This window comes from Cetorhinus maximus, chromosome 24 (assembly GCF_964194155.1).
Source record: "Cetorhinus maximus chromosome 24, sCetMax3.hap1.1, whole genome shotgun sequence".
Taxonomy (NCBI): Eukaryota; Metazoa; Chordata; class Chondrichthyes; order Lamniformes; family Cetorhinidae; genus Cetorhinus; species Cetorhinus maximus.
The window spans coordinates 45,012,753-45,037,600 of NC_135902.1; the positions used below are offsets into that span (position 1 = coordinate 45,012,753).

The 24,848-nt window shown below is 44.2% G+C and overlaps 1 protein-coding gene across 1 annotated transcript in view; it reads left to right on the plus strand.

Annotated features, from left to right (window-relative positions):
* LOC144699540 (dynein axonemal heavy chain 17-like) overlaps positions 1-24,848 on the plus strand; it is a 785,608-nt gene that overhangs the window by 583,839 nt on the left and 176,921 nt on the right. Inside the window, 3 exon segments of the mRNA XM_078570587.1 lie at positions 5,560-5,793; positions 14,990-15,154; positions 15,242-15,337. Of these exon segments, the coding sequence (XP_078426713.1) occupies positions 5,560-5,793; positions 14,990-15,154; positions 15,242-15,337 (495 nt within the window).

Here is a 24,848-nt window from a genome sequence, read left to right on the forward strand (position 1 = left end):
GGGTTTGCTAGTGCTGTTGGGAGGAGTTTAAACTAATTCGGCAGCGGGAGGGGACACAGAATGTTAGCAGAATAGGGACACATCATAATACAGTAAAACAATCAAGTCAGAGGGAGTACAGCTGCATTAAGTTTCAAGGGTATAAGGCAAGGCTGGATGGCCTCTACTTTAATGCCAGGAGTATTACAGGTAAAACAGATGAGTTAAGGGTGAGGATTGAGGTGTGGAATTGTGATATAGTAGCCATCACAAAGATGTGGTTGAGGGAGGGGGAGGATTGGCAGCTCAATATTCCGGGATATAGAATCTTCAGGCGAGACAGAATAGGGGGTAAAAGAGGAGGAGGCATTGCATTATTAGTTAAGGAGTCAGTTATTGCAGTAAGGAGAGATGATATCTTGGAGGGAGCATCGAATGAAGCTTTGTGGGTAGAGCTTAGGGGCAGCCACATTGTTAGGTGTTTATTATAGGCCCCCAGATAGTCAGCGGGAAATTGAGGAGCAAATATGTGCACAAGTTGCGGAGGTGTGTAAAAACAATAACAATAGGGTAATTATATTCAACTTTCCCAACATTAATTGGGATAGACATAGTGTTAAGGGCTTGGATGGAGTGGATTACTTGAAATGTGTACAGGAGAACTTTTTCGATCAATGTGTAGAGGGTAACAAGGGACGGCGCAGTGCTGGACCTAATTCTGGGGAATGAAGCCGGACAGGTGGCTGAGGTGATGGCGGGGGAGCATTTTAGTGATAGTGATCACAACATGATACAATTTAAGCTTGTTATGGACAAAGAAATAGACAAGTTGCAGAAAAAATGTTGGATTGGGGAGAGTGGATTTTAGTAAAATAAGGCAGGATCTGGCCAAGGTAGACTGGGAACAGCTACTTGTGGGGAAATCTACAGAAGAGCAGTGGGGGGTGTTCAAAAAGGAAATGGGGAGGGTACAGGCTCAACACTTTCCCTCTAGGGTGATAGGAAGGAGCAACAAGCCCAGAGAACTATGGATGACCAGAGATATTCCGGATACGATGAGAAGGAAAAGAGAAGCTTTTAGCAGGTACAAGGGGAGCAAATCAGCGGAGGCATTAGTGGAGTACAGAAAATGCACGGTGGAGCTTAAAAAAGCAATTAGGAGAGCAAAGGAGGGGATACGAGAAAGCTCTGGCTGGTAAAAGTAGGGAAGATCCCAAGATATTCTATAAGTATATCAATGGAAAGAGGATAACCAGGGAAAGGTCCCATTAGGGACCAAGGGGGCAATCTATGGGTGGAGCCAGAGGACATTGGTAGAGTGTTGAATGAATTCTTCACATCCGTCTTCACCCAAGAGAATGAGGATGAAGGTATGGAACTCGGGGAGAGAGACTGTGAGGTTCTTGAGCAAATTGATATAGGGAGTGACAAGGTATTGGAGGTGTTGGCAGGCTTAAAAGTGGACAAATCTCTAGGTCCGGATGATTTGTGTCCCAGGCTGCTGAGGGAGGCAAGGGAGGAGATCGCAGGGGCTCTGACCCAAATTTTTAATTCCTCTCTGGCCACGGGGGAGGTGCCAGAGGACTGGAGAACAGCTAATGTGGTTCCGCTATTTAAGAAGGGTTGTAGAATTAAGCCAGGGAACTACAGACCAGTGAGTCTCACGTCAGTGGTAGGGAAACTATTGGAGAAAATTCTGAAGGAGAGAATCTATCTCCACTTGGACAGGCAAGGTTTGGTCAGGGATAGTCATCATGGCTTTGTTAGAGGGAGGTCATGCCTAACAAATTTGATTGAATTTTTTGAGGAAGTGACCAGGTATGTAGATGAAGTTAGTGCAGTTGATGTAGTTTATATGGATTTCAGCAAAGCCTTTGACAAGGTCCCATGGGAGACTTATAAAGAAGGCAAATGCACATGGGATACAGGGCAATTTGATGAGGTGGATTCAAAATTGGCTTAGTTGTAGGAGACAGAGGGTGATGACAGACGGCTGCTACAGTGACTGGAAGCCTGTGTCCAGTGGCGTACCACAGGGATCTGTGCTGGTCCCCTATTTTTCGTCATTTACATAAACAACATAGATGACTATGTGGGGGGTAGGATTAGTAAGTTTATGGATGGCACAAAGATTGGCCGGGTGGTTAACAGTGAGATTGAGTGTCTTGGGATACAGGAAGATATAGACGGGATGGTCAAATGGGCAGATAAGTAGCAGATGGAATTTAACCCGAAAAGTGTGAGGAGATACACTTTGGAAGGAGTAATTTGACAAGGAAGTATTCAATGAATGACATGACACTAGGAAGTTCTGAGGAACAAAGGGACCTTGGCGTGTGTGCCCATAGATCTCTGAAGGCGGAGGGGCATGTTAGTCGGGTGGTGAAAATGGCTTATGGGACACTTGCCTTTATCAATCGAGGCATAGATTACAAAAGTATGGAGGTCATGTTGGCGTTGTATAGAACCTTGGTGAGGCCACAGCTGGAGTACTGTGTGCAGTTCTGGTTGCCACCTTATAGGAAGGATGTGATTGCACTGGAGGGGGTGCAGAGGAGATTCACCAGTTTGTTGCCTGGGATGAAACATTTAAGTTATGAAGAGAGGTTGGATAGACTTGGGTTGTTTTTGTTGGAGCAGAGAAGACTGAGGGGCGACCTGATCGAGGTGTACAGGATTATGAGGGGCATGGACAGGGTGGATAGAGAGCAGCTGTTCCCCTTAGTTGAAGGGTCAGTCATGAGGGGACACAAGTTCAAGGTGAGGGGCAGGAGGTTTAGGTGAGGAAAAACCTTTTTACCCAGAGGGTGGTTACGGTCTGGAATGCGCTGCCTGGGAGGGTAGTGGAGGTGGGTTGCCTCACATCCTTTAAAAAATACCTGGATGAGCACTTGGCACATCATAACATTCAAGGCTATGGGCCAAGTGCTGGTAAATGGGATTAGTTAGGTAGGTCAGGTGTTTCTCACGTGTCGGTGCAGACTCAATGGGCCGAATGGCCTCTTCTGCACTGTGTGATTCTGTGAATGTGAAAGATTGCTCAGGTATGCCCTATACACAAAGCAGGACAAATCCAACCTGGCCATCGGTCTACCTTACATCAGTACAATGGTGGAAGGGGTCATCAACAGTGCTATCAAGCAGCACTTGCTTAGCAATAACCTGCTCACTGACACCCAGTTTGGGTACGCCAGGGCCACTCAGCTCCTAATATCATTACAGCCTTAGTCCAAACATGGACAAAAGAGCTGAACTCCAGAGGTGCAGTGAGAGTGACTGCCCTTGACATCAATGCAGCATTTGACCATGTGTGGCATCAAGGAGCCCTAGCAAAACTGGAGTTAATGGGAATCAGGGAGAAATCACTCCGCTGGTCGGAGTTGAACTTAGCACAATGGAAGATAGTTGTGATTGTTGGAGGCCAATCATCTCAGTTCCAGGACATCAATACAGGAGTTCCTCAGGGTAGTGTACTTGGCCCAACCATCTTCAGCTGCTTCATCAATGAACTTCCGTCCACTATAAGGCCAGAAGTGGGGATGTTTGCTGATGATTGCATAATGTTCAGTACCATTTGCAACTCCTCAGATACTCTAGCAGTCCATGTCCAAATGCAACAAGACCTGGACAAATCCAGGCTTGGACTGATGAGTGGCAAGTAACATTCGTGCCACACAAGTGCCAGGTAATGACCATCTCTAATAAGAGAATCTAACCATTGCCCCTTGACATTCAATGGCAATACCATCACTGAATCCCCCACAATCAACATCCTAGGGGTCACTATTGACCAGAAACGGAACTGGACTAGCCATATAAATACTGTAGCTACAAGAACAGATCAGAGGCAAGGAATCCTGCAGTGAATAACTCACTCCCTGACTCCACAAAACCTGTCCTCCATCTACTAGGCACAAGTCAGAAGTGTGTTGGAATACTCTCCACTTGCCTGGATGAGTGCAGCTCCAACAACACTCAAGAAGCTTGACACCATCCAGGACAAAGCAGCCAGCTTGATTGGTACACTATCCACAAACATTCACTCCCTCCTCCACCAGTGCACAGTGGTAGCAGTGTATACCATCTACAAGTTGCACTGCAGGAACTCACCAAACCTGCTTATACAGCACCTTCCAAGTCCATGACCACTACCATCTAGAAGGACAAGGGCAGTAGATACATGGGAACACCATCACTTGGAAATTCCGCTCCATGCCACTCACCATCCTGACTTGGAGCTATATTGCTGTTCCTTCACTGTCGCTGGGTCAATAACCTGGAACTCCCGCCCTCACAGCCCTGTGGGTGTACCTACACCACGTGGACTGCAGCAGTTCAAGAAGGCAACTCACCACCACCTTCTCGAGGGCAATTAGGGAATGAGAAATAAATGCTGGCTTATACAGTAATGTCCATATCCCATGAATGAATTTTTAAAAATTTCTAACTTCTTTCAGAATGAGGCACCAAAAATTGTAAATCGTTTTGCTGTTTATAAATAGGAGAAATTTAGTTTCTTACTGCAGGATATCGCCCATACTTCAATATAATCATTTAGAATTTCCATGGGTTCATTTGATCTTCCATCATAACTTCAGTTAAGGGTCAAGTTAAGCATATCTCCAATGTTTCTGATAATTTCCTACCAAGATTAGGGAAGATGATTTAGAGAACTCTATGGAAATTCTAGGTGATTTTTATCCACAGTTTCATTTTATTTTGCAGATTGTTATTTGTTGAAATATGCAGCCCCGATAATATTAACGGACCATATTTATTAATAAAGCCCTAACCAAAGCCTTGCTTACACCCCAGGTGGAAAACTAATCCATGGACAAACCACAGTACCTTCCCTGCTTTATTTTAGCTTTTTCTGTAATGGGAGCGAGCATGTAGAACTCACTGCAGGAGCATAAATGGATTGGTTTGATTCAAGCTTGGTTAATAAAAATTTAGATCTAGATTTTCATATATGGGTAAGCACATGCAAATTAAATGGATGGAGACAACCGTCAGCATATTTCTTCCCACTTTCCCTGACTGCTGTGGGCTATCTGTTAGATTTCAGCAACCAGCATCCTAAGATTTGCAAAGGAGATCACCAGGATCTTTAAAAGATGAGTTTGTGGTAGTGCTGTCATAGCTTGGCATTGAATGAGCCCCAACATGCAATTTCATAATTTTTTACTGAAAAAAAATCTTTTCACACAGCTAGTTGGCTGCCTTGATCTTGCCACAGCAAGCCTCCAAAACCATTTCTAATTTGGTACAGGAAGGCCTCTTGAATATATAGAATATAATATATGGAAGCATCTCCTGGGTGCATGGAAGCCTCATCCTACCGAAGATGGGTCTCATCAAAAATTTTAAGCCAAACTGTTTAATTTTCAAGAGGCAATGAAATATCTATCTATTTCCTAGTAAGACATTTATAATCAATTTGATGGTGTCTTCCATTTCCCTTTAAGTTCATAAATATGTTTCAAAGTTCATCTTTTTGTGAGGTAGTATTATTAACTTGCATCTATTTCTTATAACACTGTGTACTGAGTACTTTTTACATACTAAACTATATTTCAGGTTGAAGTGAAGAACTCTATAAGCCAGTTCATGTCATTCGTACACAGAAGTGTCCAAGAGATGTCTTCAATCTACCTAGCTACTGAAAGACGCTACAACTACACCACACCCAAAACATTTTTGGAACAAATAAAGCTCTATCAAAACCTGCTCTCTAAGCAAAGGAAAGATTTGATTGCTAAAATGGATAGACTTGAAAATGGTTTGGCCAAACTTGATAGTACTGCTGGCCAGGTTTGTAGAATTGTTTCATGTTTACTAGTACATTTGCTAAGTATAAAAATGTAGTAGAATCCCAATTTTTATCAGAATCTCAGCCAATATACTACAACTAGTTGAATTTCTATTAGTAATTGCTACTGTTTTATCTTTTGAGACAAAACACTAATCTGTTCTGTAGTATTAAATATTGTGAGAACAATAGATGTATTAATTAAAGAATATTGGTCAAAGTTATCAGACAAATCTTTTTTCTTCTTGTAGCACATTAATATCTGAGAAGTGGGTTGGAACATACTAGTCAGGAGCAAGATTTATGAAAACGTAATACTAGCTCACCTCTGAACCTTATATAAAATATATTAGCAATGATGTAAGCCCACATAATCAGCACAGGGTTGCTACCACGAAGTAAAGCAATTGGAGCTAAAATTCGACAGTTTATTTGTAAAATAGGAGCATAATGTGTGAAGTTCCCTTTTAAAGGTCAGATGTTTAGGATTTTTTTTTGTCTTGAGTAGCTGATGACCTAGATTTTAAAGGTCCAGAAGTACTCTAGTCACGAGCAGATTTTAACTCCATCCGCAGTAAGGGATATCAAAGAGTATCTAAGATTGTGTGGATTCTTTAGATTGTTCTCTACGTGGAATAGAAGGGACAAAAAGTGAGGCAGCATCAAAAAAGAATGCTGACACCTGCTTTACCCCACACATCCAATCTTGAGCCTGTAATCCTGGGAGAGCTGATTATTAACTGAATGAGGAGCTTTGGATTCATTAGCCTACTTTCTGCCCAAAGATCCATAGCCCATACCAAATATCCAAACAATTCTGCCAGTGGCTTTCAAAGTCAGTGACCTCAGCCGGAATTTTCTGTCCCCATTGGCGTCAGGCATCATGCGTCATGATGGCCGCCAGTGGTCAATATGGTGAGAAGGCCAAAAGTTGGTTTTATGACATCGTGAAAACAGTTTACGATCATCTGCTCCACCTTTCCTGCTGCCACACATTGGGGATGTCACTTTAATACATCTGCATGTAATTATAAGCCCTGCTTTCCGGAATAATGCCTCCTACGCTGGATCACCCAGGCACATCGGCAGGAAAACACATGGGCTCAGAACACACCTTGGAAAGTGTGATGTGCAGAAGCTGGGACTGACCGTTAGGGCCTTATTCACATTGTGGACATCCGAGGAGCAGAAGATGTGGAGCCCTACAGCTACCGGATCCTGGAAGAATGTGTGAATCGCATGCTGGGTGGATTTTCATGGCATGGCTCCACTGTGAAGCAGCTCATGGAAGGTGGAAAGTCACCATTGATGTCTGGGGTCTGCTTCAGGATATCAGGGTCTTGACCATGGGCTGCTATGGATGATCGCCAATGAAGTGGAAAAAATGTGCCGTGGGGGTGGGGGGAAAGTGAGGTTGGGAATGGGGAAATAATGGTGTCGGTGGTGGGGGGAGTACGAGGCGAGGAGGGTGTAACAGAGTGGAATGAAAGTGGGAGGAATGTATAAGGGAAGGAGTTTGGTGGGGGTAGGACTCCAGGGGAAGGAGGGGGACTGGGAGTAGTGGGAGGATATCCAAGCGAACATGCAAGGGAAGGGTCTATGGAATTGATGACTGCCTCCTGAGCAGAAAACTGAGGGTGGGCATACTATGAGGGAATGGTGAGTATGAGAGGAGGGGGGCAGAGTGAGCGGTAGGGTGGGAGGGTGAGGGTGCGACGGGAGTGATAGAAGGGACGGTGAGAGTAGTTGGTTGGTGGGATCTCAGAGGCAGACACGGACTCTGTGGGTGGGAAGGAGGCGGTCGGGGAGGTTAATGTGGATGGGAATGAAATTCTCAGGAAAATAGGGAATGTGCACGTTCACCTGGACACCCTGGAAAGAAAAGGGTTCTGGTTGGTAGCTGACGGTGGGGAGGTGAAAAGTGATGCTGGGGGGTGGGCAACAGTGATGGGGGAAAGGACATGGGTGACTCGGGGAGAGGAAAGGACAGGGGAGCTGAAAACATACTTTACAACCACCATGCTTCTGAAATCAGAAGTGAGAGGAGCCTCATCGTGCTGCATGGGAGTGCAATCAGTGGGTGGGCGGAGATGCAGGTCAGCTCAGATGGACAACTGAAAGTGAACCCCAGCAGACAGAGCATTGAAAATGCTCAGGATATTGAGATGAGCGTGATGGAGGAAGGCACCACATGCGTGCAAATGAAGCTGAAAGGCACCATTACACATTACTCAGTGACATTGAATGTATTTTCAGATTGTAAAGTGCCCCGTTTCCCTCTCGCTTTGCCACTGTAGGAACTCAACCATGGCTTCCGCGATGGAGTGCAGGTCTGTACGCATCTCCACATTCTACTGGACCAGGGTCTCCATGGCATCTGCCATCCTTCCCATGGAGACCTCCAAATGTGCAAATGTGGGCATGACTTCATCAGCGAGCAGGCCAATGCGCTCCTCCAACCCATGTGCCACTCTGCCGAGGGCTTCCAATAGCTCTGCCTGATGTTCCCCCGCCTTCTGCTGGCTCTCCATGATGAGTTGGAAGGTCAAATCCAGAGGATCATCATCTGACTCGGACCTCACAGATGCCTCTTCCCCATCAGTCCTGAGTGCTGGGGAGCTTGGCTGAACCTGCCTCCTCATGCTGTGGACACGAGTCCATGTGGTGACCATCATATTGTGAACCCAAGCCTGCTCTATATCTAGGTCCCACCGAGGTATGATAGGTCTTCCAGGCTGTTTATTTCCAGGTCTTCAATGGAGATGTCCTCTTGGCTGGAGCTGTGGATCTTGATGGAACTGAGGGTCTGGCTGGCTGAGGGTGTCAGTCACTCGGCAGAGCTTCCTGTGAACCAAAGTAGAGGTGATTAATGCATGGCGGCAGAGTCAAAAGCAGGAGAGTGAGAACTCACAGTTGCGTTTGAGAGAAGGGTGATCTGGTGCAGGATCTTCACGGGGGTGTTCGTCGACGACCTTACTGTCACCGCAGGCACAGTCCACATCCTCACCAGTCAGTGCAATGGCATGCTCCTCAAAGTGATTGAGGGGTCTAATGTGGGCCACTCCACCCCTGGTCTGGGTCCTCTCGCTGCTATTGTGAACCAGTTTCTCCTGCACGAAAACAGATGGAGAGAGTGTGAACAGGACGCATGGCACTGCGTGGAATGTTTGTGTGTTGAACGGAGATATGGATGAGATGAGGTTGCGAGCGCAAGAGGATATGAGCCTGATGGAGATGCGAGGGTGTGTGTGAGAGTTAGTGGTGTTGTCCCTTGAGGTGTGAGATCCCTGTGGATGTATGATGGGTTTGAGAGTGTGTGAGTTGAGAACGATGAGAAGAGTGACTTACTCTGGCAGAATGGATTAGACCATTCACCCTCTTCCTGCACTGGATGGCTGTCCTCTTTTGCAGGGCGTTGGCACTGACCACCACTGCCACTGCCTCCAATGCTAGATTGGTGACTTTGCTTGCTGGTCTTCGCCCAGAGTGATGAGAGGAGTAGAGGACTTCATGGCAGAGCACCACTGCGTTCAGTAGGCGCTCAAGGGAGGCATTGCTCAATCTGAGCCCTCTTGGGTTTCTTGTAATGAATTCCAGTGTACTCTTCTATATTTTCCTGTTCTTTAGCTCATGACACCAAATTTTTCTTTTGATCTTTGCCCATGCCAGTTGATGGTCGGATCAGCAATTGGCCCTAGGCAAAGCTCTGGAATATAGCCCTTCTCGTCTACCTCTTCTTTTGACTATGATATCAATTTGGATCTTGTGATATTTGCCAGGGGAAGTCCATGGAAAGCAATCTCTGTGATGGAAGCATGTATTCAAGGCAAGCAACTTGTTGTCTTCTAAACAATCAAGGAGCATTAACCTCCTTTTATTGGTTGTACCCAGTCCATACTTGCCACAAATTCCATGTTTTGTATTTGCTTCCAACTTTGCATTAAGTCTCCCATAACCACTAAACATTCTCTCTTTGAACATGCAGCAATAATCTCTTGGATCTTTTGGTACACAACCAAAACTGTGTTGTCATCTGTCTCAGTTGTTGGGAGATAAACCTATATGATGTTAACAGGTTTGGGCTTAGCATCTACTCTCATAATTATTATCCTGTCACTGACTGGCTTCACTACTTTGACAGCTTTATCAACTCTCAGGGACAACAAGAAATCCACACAATGGTGATGCTTTTCTCCTCTGCTATAGTAGAAGGTGCAACATTCTGACTGCTTCAGGCCACTGCCTGTCCAGCTGACCTTGGAAAGATCCATCAGGCCAATCCTCAGTCTTTCTGCCTCCATGCATTCTTACTCCAGCTTTCCTGTATCTGTCAGTATCCCTACATTCCAGGTTGCCAAGTTCAGTTCTCTGTCATGTTCATAAATGTGGTTGAACAGAGACAGATCAGGTTGATCAGAAAAACCTCGCTCCAATGAGTTCAGGTCCGCATCCTCAGCCAGGTCCTCCCCCGTTTGCAGCACCAGGTTGTGGAGCACGCAGCAAGCAATGATGATGCACGACACCCTCTGGAGACTGTACTGTAGTGCTCCACTGGACCTGTCAATGCACCAGAACCTCATTTCAAAATGCCTATCGTTTGCTCCACCAAACTCCGGGTCGCGGCCTGAGCCTCATTGTACTGTCACTCTGCTGCAGTCTGAGGCTGCCACACCGGAGTCATCAGCCACGTCCTGTATGGATAGCCTTTGTCCCCAGGAGCCAACCCTGCAGCTTCACTGGACCCTGGAAGATGTCAGGGATTGGAGACCTGCTAAGGAGTTAGGAGCCATGGACACTTCCTGGGAATCATGTGCAGACCTGCAGGATGTGTTTGTGGTGGTTGCACAACAGCTGAACATTCAATGAGTGGAAGCCCTTCGGGTTGATGTAGTTGACTGCTTGTTGCCACAGAGATCTAAGCGCCATATGAGTGCAGTGGATGGCACCCTGCACCTATGGAAAACCTAAGACCTGCACAAATACTGGCGCTTTTGCTTCCTGGCTTTCCTGATCCCGGGTGAAATGCACAAAGTTCTGTGCATCTGTGTCCTCCTGGAGACATTTATGTGTGGAGGCTTGCAAAATCCCGCACAGGTCACCTGCAGAGCCCTGGAAGGAGCCACTGGCATATAATTTGAGTGCCGCAGTTACTTTCATGGCCACTGGCAGTGGATGCTGTCCAAATCCCCGTTGCACCAAATCCTTCAGCAGGTGGCATATGTAACCGAGCAGTTCCCTAGACACGTGAAGTCTTCGATGACACTGGTTCTCAGTCATCTGCATGAATGACAGGTGCCATCTATAGACCCTGGGTCTATCAAGGCACCTACGAGTGACAGCTTGCTATGGATCTTCAGCTGTGTGCACAGCAGGTGCTGCCGCCCCCTCATCTTGAGAGAATTCTCCTCCCTTTGCTGAGCCAGGGGCCTCCACTGCTCTCTTCTTCTACTTCTCTGGCCTCTGTGAGCCATGAGGCATACCACTAAATCACCAGGCTCCATGATTCTGATGTTCTCCTCCTGCAGGATTGAAGAGAGAGACGTGTGGGTTAGCATGGGTGTACTAAGAACCTCTCTTGGTTAAGTATGAAGACCCCTTCACAGATGCAGGAAAGTGCTGGACACCACTTGGATGGCCGGTGTGTAGTGCACTCATTTGTCTGTCTGAAACTCCACCCACCTCTGCCCCACTCCACTTGAACGATTGACAGCAGCTTTGGCCATTGGACTATATGCTGTGCTCTCAGCTCAGGTGCAGGCATTCTCCTAACCTGCACTGCAAGGCTGCACTATTAGCTTGAACTATAATGGATACTGGCCCAAACCTTTATAAAGACATTGCAAGGGGCTGTGAGCACCTCCACCAGTGACTGCTCCATGACAAGGGAATTGTACTACTTGCCCAGTCAGCCAAGTGCGCTGCTGCCCCCTAAAACGCACAATAATCTGCAGTCTGCGCCCGAAGGGCAAAAAGTTCTGGAGCATTTGATGGCACTTTCATGCTTTTGCGTTGCTTGAGTGGGCAGGAAAGCTTCAGAAGCCCATTTCCAAGCATGTCAATGGAGCTGCAGCTGAATGGTCTCAACTGTTGAAAAATGCTCATTTTTGACAAGCTTTTCCAAGTGTATGACCACTTCCCTCACCACCAGTCCCCGACTCCCCCACCCCCCCACACTCCCCGCCATGTGCTTGAGTCTTTCCTTCAGTCTGTCTGTGCTGCCTTACCCCCCAGCACACAAGCTTAGTCTGACCCACACTGGAGCCCCTGCCCCGGCACCACACTGAAAACCAGCTGGGAGGAAGAGACTTGCCTGTGCCCCCAACAAATGATCAGCACCCCATCCTTGATGTCCTATGAGCGATGCTCGTGAGTGCTGCGCAAGGTTGTGTGCATTCACCTCCAAGTTTCCCTCGAAGTTCACGTCGCCAGGTGCATGGCTTTTAAAGGCCGTCGTGAAGCAAGCAGTTTTGAAGTCACATCAACGTGGGCAGTAAATTTGACATGGAGAGATGATTCCGGTGAGCAGGGCTTATAATTAGATGCAAATATATTAAAATGACGTTCCCAACATTTGGTGACGGGAAATGCAGCCTGCCATTGACAAGTGGAGCAGACGATTGCAAATTGGTTTCACGATGGTGTAAAACCAATTTTTGGCCTTCTCGCCATATTGTTGTTCCACCTCCTCCGCCGCCCCCCCTCCCACCCACCCCCACCTGCCATGACGTCCGACGCCAATGGGGCCTGAAAATTAAGGCCCTAGTGTACAGTGGCACCTGGGAAACTCACTTACAGCAACTGGAAGCCGTCTTTCAGAAATCAATCTCACTAAGAACAAGTTCATTAAAGCTCAGGTAACCTACCTTGGACACATGGTAGGTCAAGGACAAGTACTGCCCAGGGCTGCAAAAATACAAGCAGTAGTACAGTTGCCCATTCCCAAAACAAAACAGGAAATTATGAGATTTTTAGGGATGTGTGGGATCTACTGCAAATTCGTCCCAAACTTTAGCACTGTTGCTACCCCACTGACGGACCTACTGCAAAAAAAATCAGAAGTGGTATGGAACTAGAAATGTCAGAAAGCTTTCAAGAAGCTGAAAGCTATTTTCATAAGTGAACCAGTGCTCATAGCTCCAGACTTTAACCAAGGTTTTAAAGTAGCCATTGATTCTAGTGACATCGGGTAGGGACTGTCCTCCTCCAGGAAGACAAATCAGGAATAGATAGATCAATTGGGTACTTCTCCAAAAAAACTGAACAAAACATCAGAAATGGTATTCCACAGTAGAAAAAAAACCCTTGGTTTATTAATGGATCGCAAACACTTTGAAATATATGTCCAAAATGGATAGAGTGAGATCACAGTTTATATCGACCACAACCCTTTAGCTTTCGTAGAAAAATTCAAAACTCAGAATGCAAGGTTATTCCTTTGGAGTTTGTTTCTCCAACCATATCACCTAACAATCATGCACATTGCAAGGAAATCGAATGTGATTGCGGATGCCCTGTCCAGAACTTAGAGACCCAGTTAGAACTGGTGGAGAGCCCACTAAGGCTGAGTGAATGAAAGGGAGTGATTATGTTTTTTTTTGTTTTTGGTTTTTTTTTTGTACCTTGTAATGAAATGAGAGTGAATCTCATTTCATTTCTTGTGATGCAGAGGTGTCATGAGGCTATGCCCCTTTATTTTTGAAAATATGATTTTTCAACTTTCAACTGGAAATTTTACAATTTGAAATGAGACAGAACAGACTACTTAGAAATGCAAGACCACCTTCCAAGATGAAGGTGAAAAGCAAACAAGTCACCCACAGTGGACTCCGAAGGAAGAGGAATTAAAGTCCTGGATATTGAAACCATGGCTGCTACAGACAGACCCACCCAAAACCCCTTGGAAATGCACGATGGGTGAAGTATAACAGGCCAGGCTACAGCCACTGCAGGGAGATTGCAAGATCTTTTTTCAGCAGTGGAAATAGGCTGAAAGCTGGGCTCTCACTCTCTCTCGCTCTTTTCTTTGGAACAATGTATTACCCAGTTCAGAGCCAACTTTACCAGAAATCTACCAGCGAACCTAATCTCGTTATAATTGCAGCATCTTTTACATATGACAGCACCCACTGAACTAGCTAATCTAAATCAGCCACAACATTTGAAAATCTATGCCTCAAGGACATTCAAAGGACACTTAACTGTATATTCTTATAACTTTTTTTTTATTGGATCCTAAATTCCCTTATCTCTGATGTGTGCACGCACGTGTGTGTATCCGAATGACTACATAAGGGCCAAATACTTGACGTCACATTTTTATTATTTTTTCTTGGGTTTAGTGGTTAATAAATGTGTTTGTTCTTTAATTCAAGAAAACCTTGTTTGATTGGCTCTTTACTTCTCAAAACTCAATAGTTAAATACTTTTGGATTCGGAAAAGCCATATTCTCATGAAAGAGAAACTTAAGTCTTTGTTGTCACCAATCAAGGAGGCTGAATAGAGGGGAGCTAGTTCATTCCTTCTCACCTGGTCATAATGAAGCTCATATTCAACATATTAAAGAGATATTCAGTCTTGTGTGTACCTATCTACTAAGTTAGTTCCATAGAGTAAATTCCTCTATCCTGCATTCCCAACAGGGAGCCATGGTCAAAACATGTGCATGTTGGAAAATTGACAGAGGTATTTCATGGGGAACTCAGAATCAGTGAATTTATGGATCATAGAGCGGTTACAGCACAGAAGAAGGGCATTCAGCCCGTCGTGTCTGTGCCGGCTATCTACAAGTACAATTCACCCAGTGCCACTTTCCCACCTTTTCCCCCTGTAGCCCTGCAAATTTTTCCCTCTTCAGATAATGATCCAATTCTCTTTTAAAGACACAATAGGATCTGCCTCTACCAAACTCTCAGGCACTGTGTTCCAGATCCTAACCACTAGTGTAATTTTTTTTTTCATGTTGCCTTTGCCAATCACTTTAAATTGATGTCCTTTGTTTCTTAATCCTTCCACTAATGGGAACATTTTCTCCCTATCTACTCTGTCCAGCCTCCTTATGATTTTGAATACCTCTATCAAATCTTCTCTCAACCTTCTATTCTCCAAGGAGAACAGCCCCAGCTTCTTCAAATTATGCACATATATATTCTCCTCATATACTGTGATAATAAAAATTATGGATCTGTCTTTCCATATAGGTAGATGATTTAAAAAGTAAACTTGCTATACAAGAAGTGGAACTGCAACAGAAGAATGAGGATGCAGACAAATTAATTAAAGTTGTTGGACAGCAAACAGAAATTGTTACCAAAAATAAAAAATTTGCTGATGAGGAGGAGAAGAAAGTACAAATCATTAATGAGGTATCTCATTTTGCATTAACTGTTCTTATTAATTTTTACAATTTTGAAGAGGTTATTAGCTTTAATAATACATTTTTTTATATTTAGAATGTAAGAGAAAAGCAACAATCTTGTGAAGAAGATTTAGCAAAAGCAGAGCCAGCTTTAATTGCAGCCCAAGAGGCACTGAATACATTAAATAAGGTATAACTAGAAATTACTGGCTAATATACAACGGCATTGTTCATGAGTTGAACATAATTTATAATATTTAGGATGGTTCTCATTCTGACCTTTAAAATTGATCACATTTGGATCTGGAAGCACTACACAGCAATGCTGGGAGTGGAACATGTCAGCTGTGATTTTTGGAGCGGAATACAGGAAAGTGTGGAAAATGAACATATTTGGGTTGGGATGTTATCCCAGCATTTGTCAAGATGGTTGATGCAGAAAATCCCAGCCAACACACATGTAGATGGTTGTATAGGTGTATTTCTGTCTGCTGTAACTTCAGCAGGAGAGCCAAGAAAAAAATGGCAAAAACATAATTGACTCTTTTTTTTTCATATTTTCTCAGCTGCGCTGGTGAAGTTATGTTACATGAGTGGGAACACCTCCATGGAAATTCACCATATTTTCCTATTGCACCTTTATTTTTGAATGTTGTGAAATGGGAAATGGAGGTAGTCATATGAAATTGCATTTTTAACACAGTGACTTAGCCAAAGGAGGCACATATTCCCGAGCATTTAACTCCTAATATATGCTCTTGGTGTGTGATATCCTGTGGGCAGAATTTTCTGTGCCCGTTGGCGGCGGGTGTGTTTGGCAGCGTTAGGAGACAATATTGCGAGAGGGCCAAAAATTGGTTTCACCACGTTGTGAAACCAGTTTGCAATCGTCTGCTCTGCCCATCAATGGCGAGCCGCTTTTCCGGCTGTCAGATGTTGTGAACTTCATTGTAATACATCTGTATATCATTATAAGTCCAGCTTGCTGGAATCATCCCTCCATGCTGGATCATCCGAACAGGTCGGCTTCACAACTGTACACAAGCAACGTGCACTGGGCAAGCTGCACTTCGCTCTGGACATCGAGGTTTGTTTGCCTACCTTGCTTCGGGCAGCACTCGCAGTCATCAATGCCAAGCTTCAAAGGCAGCACCACATCATTTTTAAGCGGCTCACAGACAGGTCTCTACCTACCAGACCAGCCATAAGACAGGGGTGGCTTTTCAATGGCTAGAGGGCTTGTACAAGGCTTGCTTGGGGAAGGGGGTGAAGTGACCTCAGGCAAGGGAAGAGGCTGCAGGGTGAGGTCTGTATTGGGGAAGGGAGGTATCCCAGTGTGTGTGTGGGGGCACAAGCTGATCTATGTAAGTGGCCTCAAGATGGTGAGGGCTGAGGAGGCTGTCTCCAGAGGAGATGAGGCCAGATGGAGAAATGAAGGTGTGTGTGAGAGTGAGTGGTGATGCCCCTTGAACTGGCAGTGAGTGAGATGTCAGTGAATGTGTGATAGGCTTGAGAGGGTGAGTTTAGAGTGATGAGATGGTTGCCATACCCTGGCGGTACAGATGAGATCATTCACCCTCTTTGTGCATTGGATGGCCAATGTCTTTTGTGAAGCATTGGCACTGATCACCACTGCCATCACCTACCAAGCTGGAGTGGTGGTATTGTTAGACCTCCTGCAGTCAGAGTGGGGGTAAAGGACATCATGGCTGGCCTCCATGGCATCCAAAAGGGACATATCACTGAATTGGAACATCCCACCAGTATCAGCATCATGCATTTAGAGGTCAGATATAGCACAGTTATACACAGTGTAATGTTCCATTTCAAAATAAAAACAGAATTACCTGGAAAAACTCAGCAAGTCTGGCAGCATCGGCGGAGAAGAAATCAGTCAACGTTTCGAGCCCTCATGGCCCTTCAGCAGAACTGAAGCATAGTTTCAACAAGGGAGAAATATAAATTGGTTTAAGGTGGGTGGGGGGGAAGAGACACATTGAGGGTGTGGTGTGAGCAGATAATCAAAAGATGTCAGAGACAAAAGGGTCAAAGAGGTGTTGAAGGTGGTGGTCTTTGTCTGAGAAAAGTGCTAATTAAGAATGCAAGACAGGATATTCAAAGTACAGCTCTAGTGGGGGTGGGGTGGAAAGACTAAAGGTTTTAGTTTTAGATTTAAAAATAATGGAAATAGGTGGGGAAAGAAGAATCTATATAAATTATTGAAAAAAAAGGCGGGTGGGGGGGGAAAAGAAACGGGGTGGGGATGGGGGAAGGGGGGTTTAAGATCTAAAGTTGTTGAATTCAATATTCAGCCCAGAAGGCTGTAAAGTGCCTAGTCGGAAGATGAGGTGCTGTTCCTCCAGTTTGCGTTGGGCTTCACTGGAACAATGCAGCAAGCCAAGGACAGACATGTGGGCAAGAGAACAGGGTGGAGTGTTAAAATGGCAAGCGACAGGGAGGTTTGGGTCTTTCTTGCGGACAGACCGCAGGTGTTCCGCAAAACGGTCGCCCAGTTTGCGTTTGGTCTCTCCAATGTAGAGGAGACCACATTGGGAGCAACGAATGCAGTAGACTAAGTTAGGGGAAATGCAAGTGAAATGCTGCTTCACTTGAAAGGAGTGTTTGGGCACTCACTTTCACTTGCATTTCCCCTAACTTAGTCTACTGCATTCGTTGCTCCCAATGCGGTCTCCTCTACATTGGAGAGACCAAACGCAAACTGGGCGACCGTTTTGCGGAACACCTGCGGTCTGTCCGCAAGAAAGACCCAAACCTCCCTGTCGCTTGCCATTTTAACACTCCACCCTGTTCTCTTGCCCACATGTCTGTCCTTGGCTTGCTGCATTGTTCCAGTGAAGCCCAACGCAAACTGGAGGAACAGCACCTCATCTTCCGACTAGGCACTTTACAGCCTTCTGGGCTGAATATTGAATTCAACAACTTTAGATCTTAAACCCCCCTCCCCCCATCCCCACCCCGTTTCTTTTCCCCCCCCACCCGCCTTTTTTTTCAATAATTTATATAGATTCTTCTTTCCCCACCTATTTCCATTATTTTTAAATCTAAAACTAAAACCTTTAGTCTTTCCACCCCACCCCCACTAGAGCTGTACTTTGAATATCCTGTCTTGCATTCTTAATTAGCACTTTTCTCAGACAAAGACCATCACCTTCAACACCTCTTTGACCCTTTTGTCTCTGACATCTTTTGATTATCTGCTCACACCACACCCTCAATGTGTCTCTTCCCCCCCACCCACCTTAAACCAATTTATATTTCTCCCTTGTTGAAACTATGCTTCAGTTCTGCTGAAGGGCCATGAGGGCTCGAAACGTTGACTGATTTCTTCTCCGCCGATGCTGCCAGACTTGCTGAGTTTTTCCAGGTAATTCTGTTTTTATTTTGTTTTGGATTTCCAGCATCCACAGTAGCTTTTAGCTTTTTGTTTTTATCGTAATGTTCCATTTACTCTTCTTTAACAAAGTACCACAGCATAACCAATGCCTCACCAACATGGCTATTTTTTATTGCCTGTAGCATTTGTCATATAGTATTTCGGAATGGAATTTGCACTTTAGTGCAGTTAAGACCAGTTTTCTTATATGGTCGTATGTCCTCTTTGAACTGAATTGACACTGCCCAAACCAATTTCACATTGTACTCTTACAGAGAAGATTCATGTGAACTACTGTTTTTGATTTGAAAGTTAACATCTCAAATAGCTTCAGTTTCTGCTAGTCAGTAGAATTCAACCCTTGATAGTTAATCAGCTATTTCTAATATAACACAAGGACAAACTATTCTCAACATTGTGTATTTTTTTTTCTGAATTAATCTGTTTCATCTTTCTCAGAAGGTTACTGTGGACTAATGTTACCTATCCATGATACTGATTCTTTTTGGATGGTAGTTTGGTACACATGCAGGCAATTTTTTTTTGAATAAATATTCTCTTTTTGCTCCCTATCTTAGTTTTCCTGTCTCTGGTTTAATCATAGTATTTTTTCAACTGCATTGAAACTGCATTTCAATGAAAATCTTCCCTCAATGGCTCCAAAAAACGACTAGATGATTTTTTTTTGTTTTTCCTCCCTGTTGACGATCTGGACTGATTCCACAGATATGTTGATAACATTAATCAAAGAATGAGCAAGATTCCACTACTCATTTTTCATCAGCAAGATACCTCTCTCTGTTAATTCACTGTATGAGGGAAACTAAGCATGAATATTAATACATTTCAACAACCAAGTAGTTTTTTTAACTAAATGAAATAAATTAAATTTGCAAGTTGGAGTTGTTCAGATTAACAAATTAAATATAGTCTGAGAATTTACTATAGAGGGACATCTTAAGGTGTGCTCTGTTAGACATGTGCCTGCATCTTTAGCACAATAATTTTGCTGGTGACAATGAGACAAACAGAATAAATGTTTAGCCAGTGATATAGGGATTGACAAATATCCAGAGGAAGGACTGAGAAGAAGAATTAGATTGGGTGAGTTCAAAGTTAATTCTAGTCTTCTTCTTCAGTTCTCTGCCCGAAGATAGGTCCTTGGTTATTGTTTGCTGAACCATGCCTAAGTGCTGTGAATTTTTTACTATGGGCAGGGTGAGGAGGCAGGCCCTAAGTCTACCTCTGCTAGAATGGGGTTTGAGCCCTGTGCTTTTGGTGCTAATCTGATTCATATGCTAGCCATCTAGCTAACTGCCCCCTCCCCCTCCCCCACCCCCGCCCAAAAAAAAATCAGATATGGAAAGAAAATAAAGAGAGGGCTTTAAATTGAGAGAAAAAATAGAAAGGAAGGGTACATTTAAAAAAAAAATGATCTTTTTAAAATCTCAAACAACACAGAGGCAGGCGGGCATGAAAATTAGCATGTACAGCCATCATGCTGGTTTGCCAGTGCCATTCTGACCGCAAGTGACTTTGCTCAGGGGAATGGAAGACAGGACCTGGAAACTCACCCAATTCAGATTACTGACTAATTGATTTTGTTAACAAACTTGTCTGCTAGTCGAGGACCAGTTTGGAACATTTGTAGAGAGAGACGCATGGATTACAAAAGGGATCAGGAACAATCCAAGTGGAAGGAGGTAGCAAAAGGCAGGGAGCCAGTCATGGTTACACTACTCAATTAGGTGGACCCAGAAAAGGGTATATGGCTAGAGGGTCGCTCATCCATTAGCACACTGGGTGAGCAGAGTTACTGGAGCAAGTGGTCTGTCCGCCCACAGTCGGTTGAGGGGGTCATAACCTTCAAAGGATTGTGGGACCATCAGAGGGGGTTCCACTATGGGTTCTGAGCGCAACTGACTGCAGGCAAGGCAACAGGTGGACATTGGACTAAGGTACTTGAAGATAGGGTCAAGCAATGATGAAGAACATCTCAGTTACAGAAGCAGATCCACAGCTAGAGTGTGACAGAGAAGAGGAATGGAGGCAGGAAGGCAACAAAGGTCATACTCTCAGCATTGAGTATACTGCTGAAATAGAAGCTACCTGGACATGTCAGAGAATCAGTGCTGCAGGAGACTGCATCCACCAGGCACAAGATAACTGAGATTTGTCACCTTAATGAGGAAGACCTCAGGCCTTGCAGCACAAGCCATGCCCTGCTAGTAGCCAATAAAGTTATTGTCCCCTTGAACTCCTTCATCTCTGCCACATTCCCGGAATCAGTAGTTGACCTTTGCCATATTTCTCGTGCGGCAACACACCGTTGCCTCTCCTCCTGCTGATCTTGGGCTTCCATTGCAATGCAAAACAGCTGTCACAGTAATCGCTGCTCTGATTACTTTAAATCGGGCCCGCACTTGAAGAATCCTGCCTCCATTCTGCATCCACTGCCAAACCCACTCTCCAGCCAATTAGCAGCTCATCTCCAGCAAGATTGTGAGTTGTGACTACTTCCCCAACCTCCCACTTCACCCCCCCTCATCCCTCAGGGCTGGGTCAGGTCCTGGTAATGGTTCCAATGCAAAGTTCCTTACCCCATAAGCAAAATGCTGCCCAGAAAGACAGATCAACATTGCAGGTGAGATTAGTTATAATGTTAAATTTTTAAGTTGACAGACTCTATGGGTAGAATTTAATACCAATGCTGCCACCGCATTCCCGCACCCAACCAAGGTCATTTTTGAAGTGGAGGGGGCAGCCATGTAAGTGGATGGGAAGGTACAGGATGGAGATCCTGCTGCCTTCCCAACTTCCCTCATTCACACACTGGGTGGAAAGGATCGGTGGCGTCCTTCTCACCTGGAGGCCAACTGAGGCCCTTAAGTAACCACTTAAGGGTTTCATCCCACCACTGCTGGGGAGGAAACTCACTATGCAGGCCAACTCTGAGCAAGCCCTCTCAGGTTTGTCTGCAACCTCGTAGGGGTCCCTCTTTCTCTTAGTGCTCGATCAAGGGACCTGGCTAGGGGATAGATCAATAGAGAAGCAGTGGCAGACATTTAAGAATACTCAGAATAAGTATATTCCTACAATAAAGGAAAATTCTAAAGGGAGAACCTAGGGAAGTTAGGGAAAGCATCAAACTTAAAGAAAAAGCATATAACTGTGCAAAGATGAGTGGCAGGTCAGATGATTTGTCAGAATATAAAGAATGGCAGAGAATGACTAAAATGTTAATCAGGAGAAAGAAATTAGAGTATGAGAGGAAGTTAGCTAGAAATGTAAAAATGGATAGCAAGAGTTTCTACAGGTGTTTAAACAGGAAAAGAGTGGGTAAAGCGAGTGTTCGCCCTATAGAGAGTGAGAATGGGGAGTTAATAGTAGATAATAAGGAAATGACGGCTGAAATGAATAAATATTTTGCTTCTGTCTTCGCTATAGAGGATACAAAAAACAATCCAGTCATAGCTGTAAATTGGGAGGTGGAGGGAAGAAAGGAACTTGGTGAAATTATGATCACTAGGGAAGCAGTGCCGAGCAAACTGATGGAGCTACGGGTTGGCAAATCTCCGGGTCCTGATGGACTTCATCCTAGGGTCTTAAAAGAGATGGCTAATGAAGTAGTAGATGCATTGGTGTTAATTTTCCAAAAATTCCCTAGATTCTTGAAAGGTTCCAACAGACTAGAAATTAGCCAATATAACCCCTCTATTCATTAAGGGAGGGAGGCAGAAAGCAGGAAACTATAGACCAGTTAGCTTGATGTCTGTTGTGTGGAAGGTGTTAGAGTTGATCATTAAAGAGGTTATAGTTGGGCACTTAGTAAAGCTCAATGTAATCGGTAAGAGTCAGCATGGTTTTATGAAAAGGAAATCATGTTTAACCAATTTATTAGACTTCTTTGAAGGAGTAACATGTCTAGTGGATAAAGGGGAGTACTGTACTTGGATTTCCAGAAAGCATTTGATAAGGTGCCGCATCAAAGGTTATGCGGAAAATAAAAGACCATGGTGTAGTGTGTAACATATTAGCCTGGATAGAAGATTGACTGGCTGGCAGAAAACAGAGAGTATGCATAAATGGTTCTTTGTCTGATTGACAGGGTGTGATGAATGGAGTCCCACAGGGATCTGTGCTGGGGCCTCAACTTTTTACAATGTCCGTCAATGACTTAGATGAGGGGCGAGAAGGCATGGTAGTTAAATTGCAGACGTCACAAAGATAGGTAGGAAAGTATGTTGTGAAGAAGACATAAGGAGTTTGCAGACAGCTATAGATAAATTGAGTGAGTGGGCAAAAATCTGGCAGATGGATTATAATGTGGGAAAATGTGAAGTTGTTCACTTTCGCAGGAAGAATAAAAAAGCAGATTATTACTTAAATGGAGAATGACTGCAGAATTCCGAGGTACAGAGGGATCTAGGTGTTCTCATGCATGAGTCACAAAAAATTATGCAGGTACAACATGTAATCAAGAAGGCCAATGGAATGCAATCCTTTATTACAAGAGGAAATTAACATAAAAGTAAGGATGCTATGCTTCAGTTATACAGGGTATTGGTGAGGCCAAATCTCAAATCCTATGTGCAGTTTTGGTCCCCTTATTTAAGGAAGGATGTAAGTGCGTTGGAGGTGGTTCAGAGGAGGTTAATTAGAATGACACCTGGAATAAGCAGGTTGTCTTATGAGGATAGGTTGGACAAGCTGGGTTTGTTTCCACTGGAGATTTGAAGAGCGAGGGGTGACTTGATTGAAGTGTATAAGATCCTGAATGATCTTGACAAAGTGGATGTGGAAAGGATGGTTCCTCTTGTGGGTGAGTCCAGAACTAGGGGCACTGTTTTAAAATTAGGGGTCACCCTTATAGGGCAGAAATGAGGAGAAAGTTGCCCTCGGAACGTTGAGTGACTTTAGAACTCTCTGCCTCAGGAGGTGGAGGAGGTGGGGGTCACTGCATATTTTTAAGGCAGAGGTAGATAGATTCTTGTTAGGAAGGGAATCAAAGGTTATAATAGGGGGTAGATGGGAATGTAGAACTCGAAACAGAAACAGATCAGCCATGACCTTATTAGATGGCAGAGCAGGCTTGAGGGCCCGAATGGCCTACTTCTGCTCCTGTTTCGTATTTTTGTATGATCAAGAAGGGGCGGGGAGGACCCACTGGAAGCCAGCCCCCTTCGCCAATGTCATGCCCAATACAAGCATGAAGATACTGCAAATTTTAAAATTATATCTTTTAAATGCACACAACAGTTTTTAAGATGATGGGCAGCGCATCATGTGACTTTGGCATTATCGACTCCAGACAGAAGTAATACTCAAGTACATGCCTCATTAAAATATGAACAATCCCAACCACTTCTGCAACTCAAGTCCTTTAGTTAAGGATGAACTGTTAACAGAACAGTTATCACATATCAGCTGACTCATTGTCCTATGCCATGGAGCCATAGAAACTCATTGCCCTATACATGAAAGGCTTTCAGAGATAATTTGTATTGAATTGTTGACTCAATTAAGATGACCTTGGCTTTCCTGAAAGCTCTCAATGTGTTAAAGGTGAAAGCACAGGGTGTGAAGTGAAGGAAAACAACCCACTACCCTTTTTGAAAGAAGGACTTTGAACTCGTAATTGGTCACATGACTTAAGGCAGCCATGTTTGGTGCCACTTTTTAAAATAATAACAGAAGCTGTTCAGATTAGAAACATCAGGAACATCATCTGAAAAGCTGCCAAATCAGTTGCAAGACAAAGCAGCCAAGGTAAATCAGCTATGCCTTATAAGAGGGAGAAGGAATCTTCCCCCCAACCAGTTCCAACTTCAGGTTCACCTGAGAACCAGACTACTATAAATTCAACAACAAAAAGCATTGCAGTTTACTGAGATTTATCTGCTTTTCAACACCTCCACTCCAACTAAAGTATCAATTCAATTGAGAAACTATAGGCCTGCTACAAAAGAGACTGAAAACATTACAACTTGTAATTGCATTGTTTTCTTCGTCTGTATCTCACCTTTGTGTGAATGGCAGTGTGTGTGAGATGTCACTTTAAAACCTCTGGGGGAGGTATGTGATAATAAATGATTTTCTTTATTTTTAAAATTCACAAAAGCTTGCTGCTGGTAATTATTTAAATTGAATAGGTGACTCAATTAATATGACCTTGGCTTTCTCAAAAGCTCTCAATAGGTTAACAGTGAAAACACAAGATTTTAAGAAAAACAACCCGCTACCCTTTTTGGAAGAAGGACTTTGAACTCGTAGTTGGTCATATGATTTAAGGCAGCCATGTTCAGTA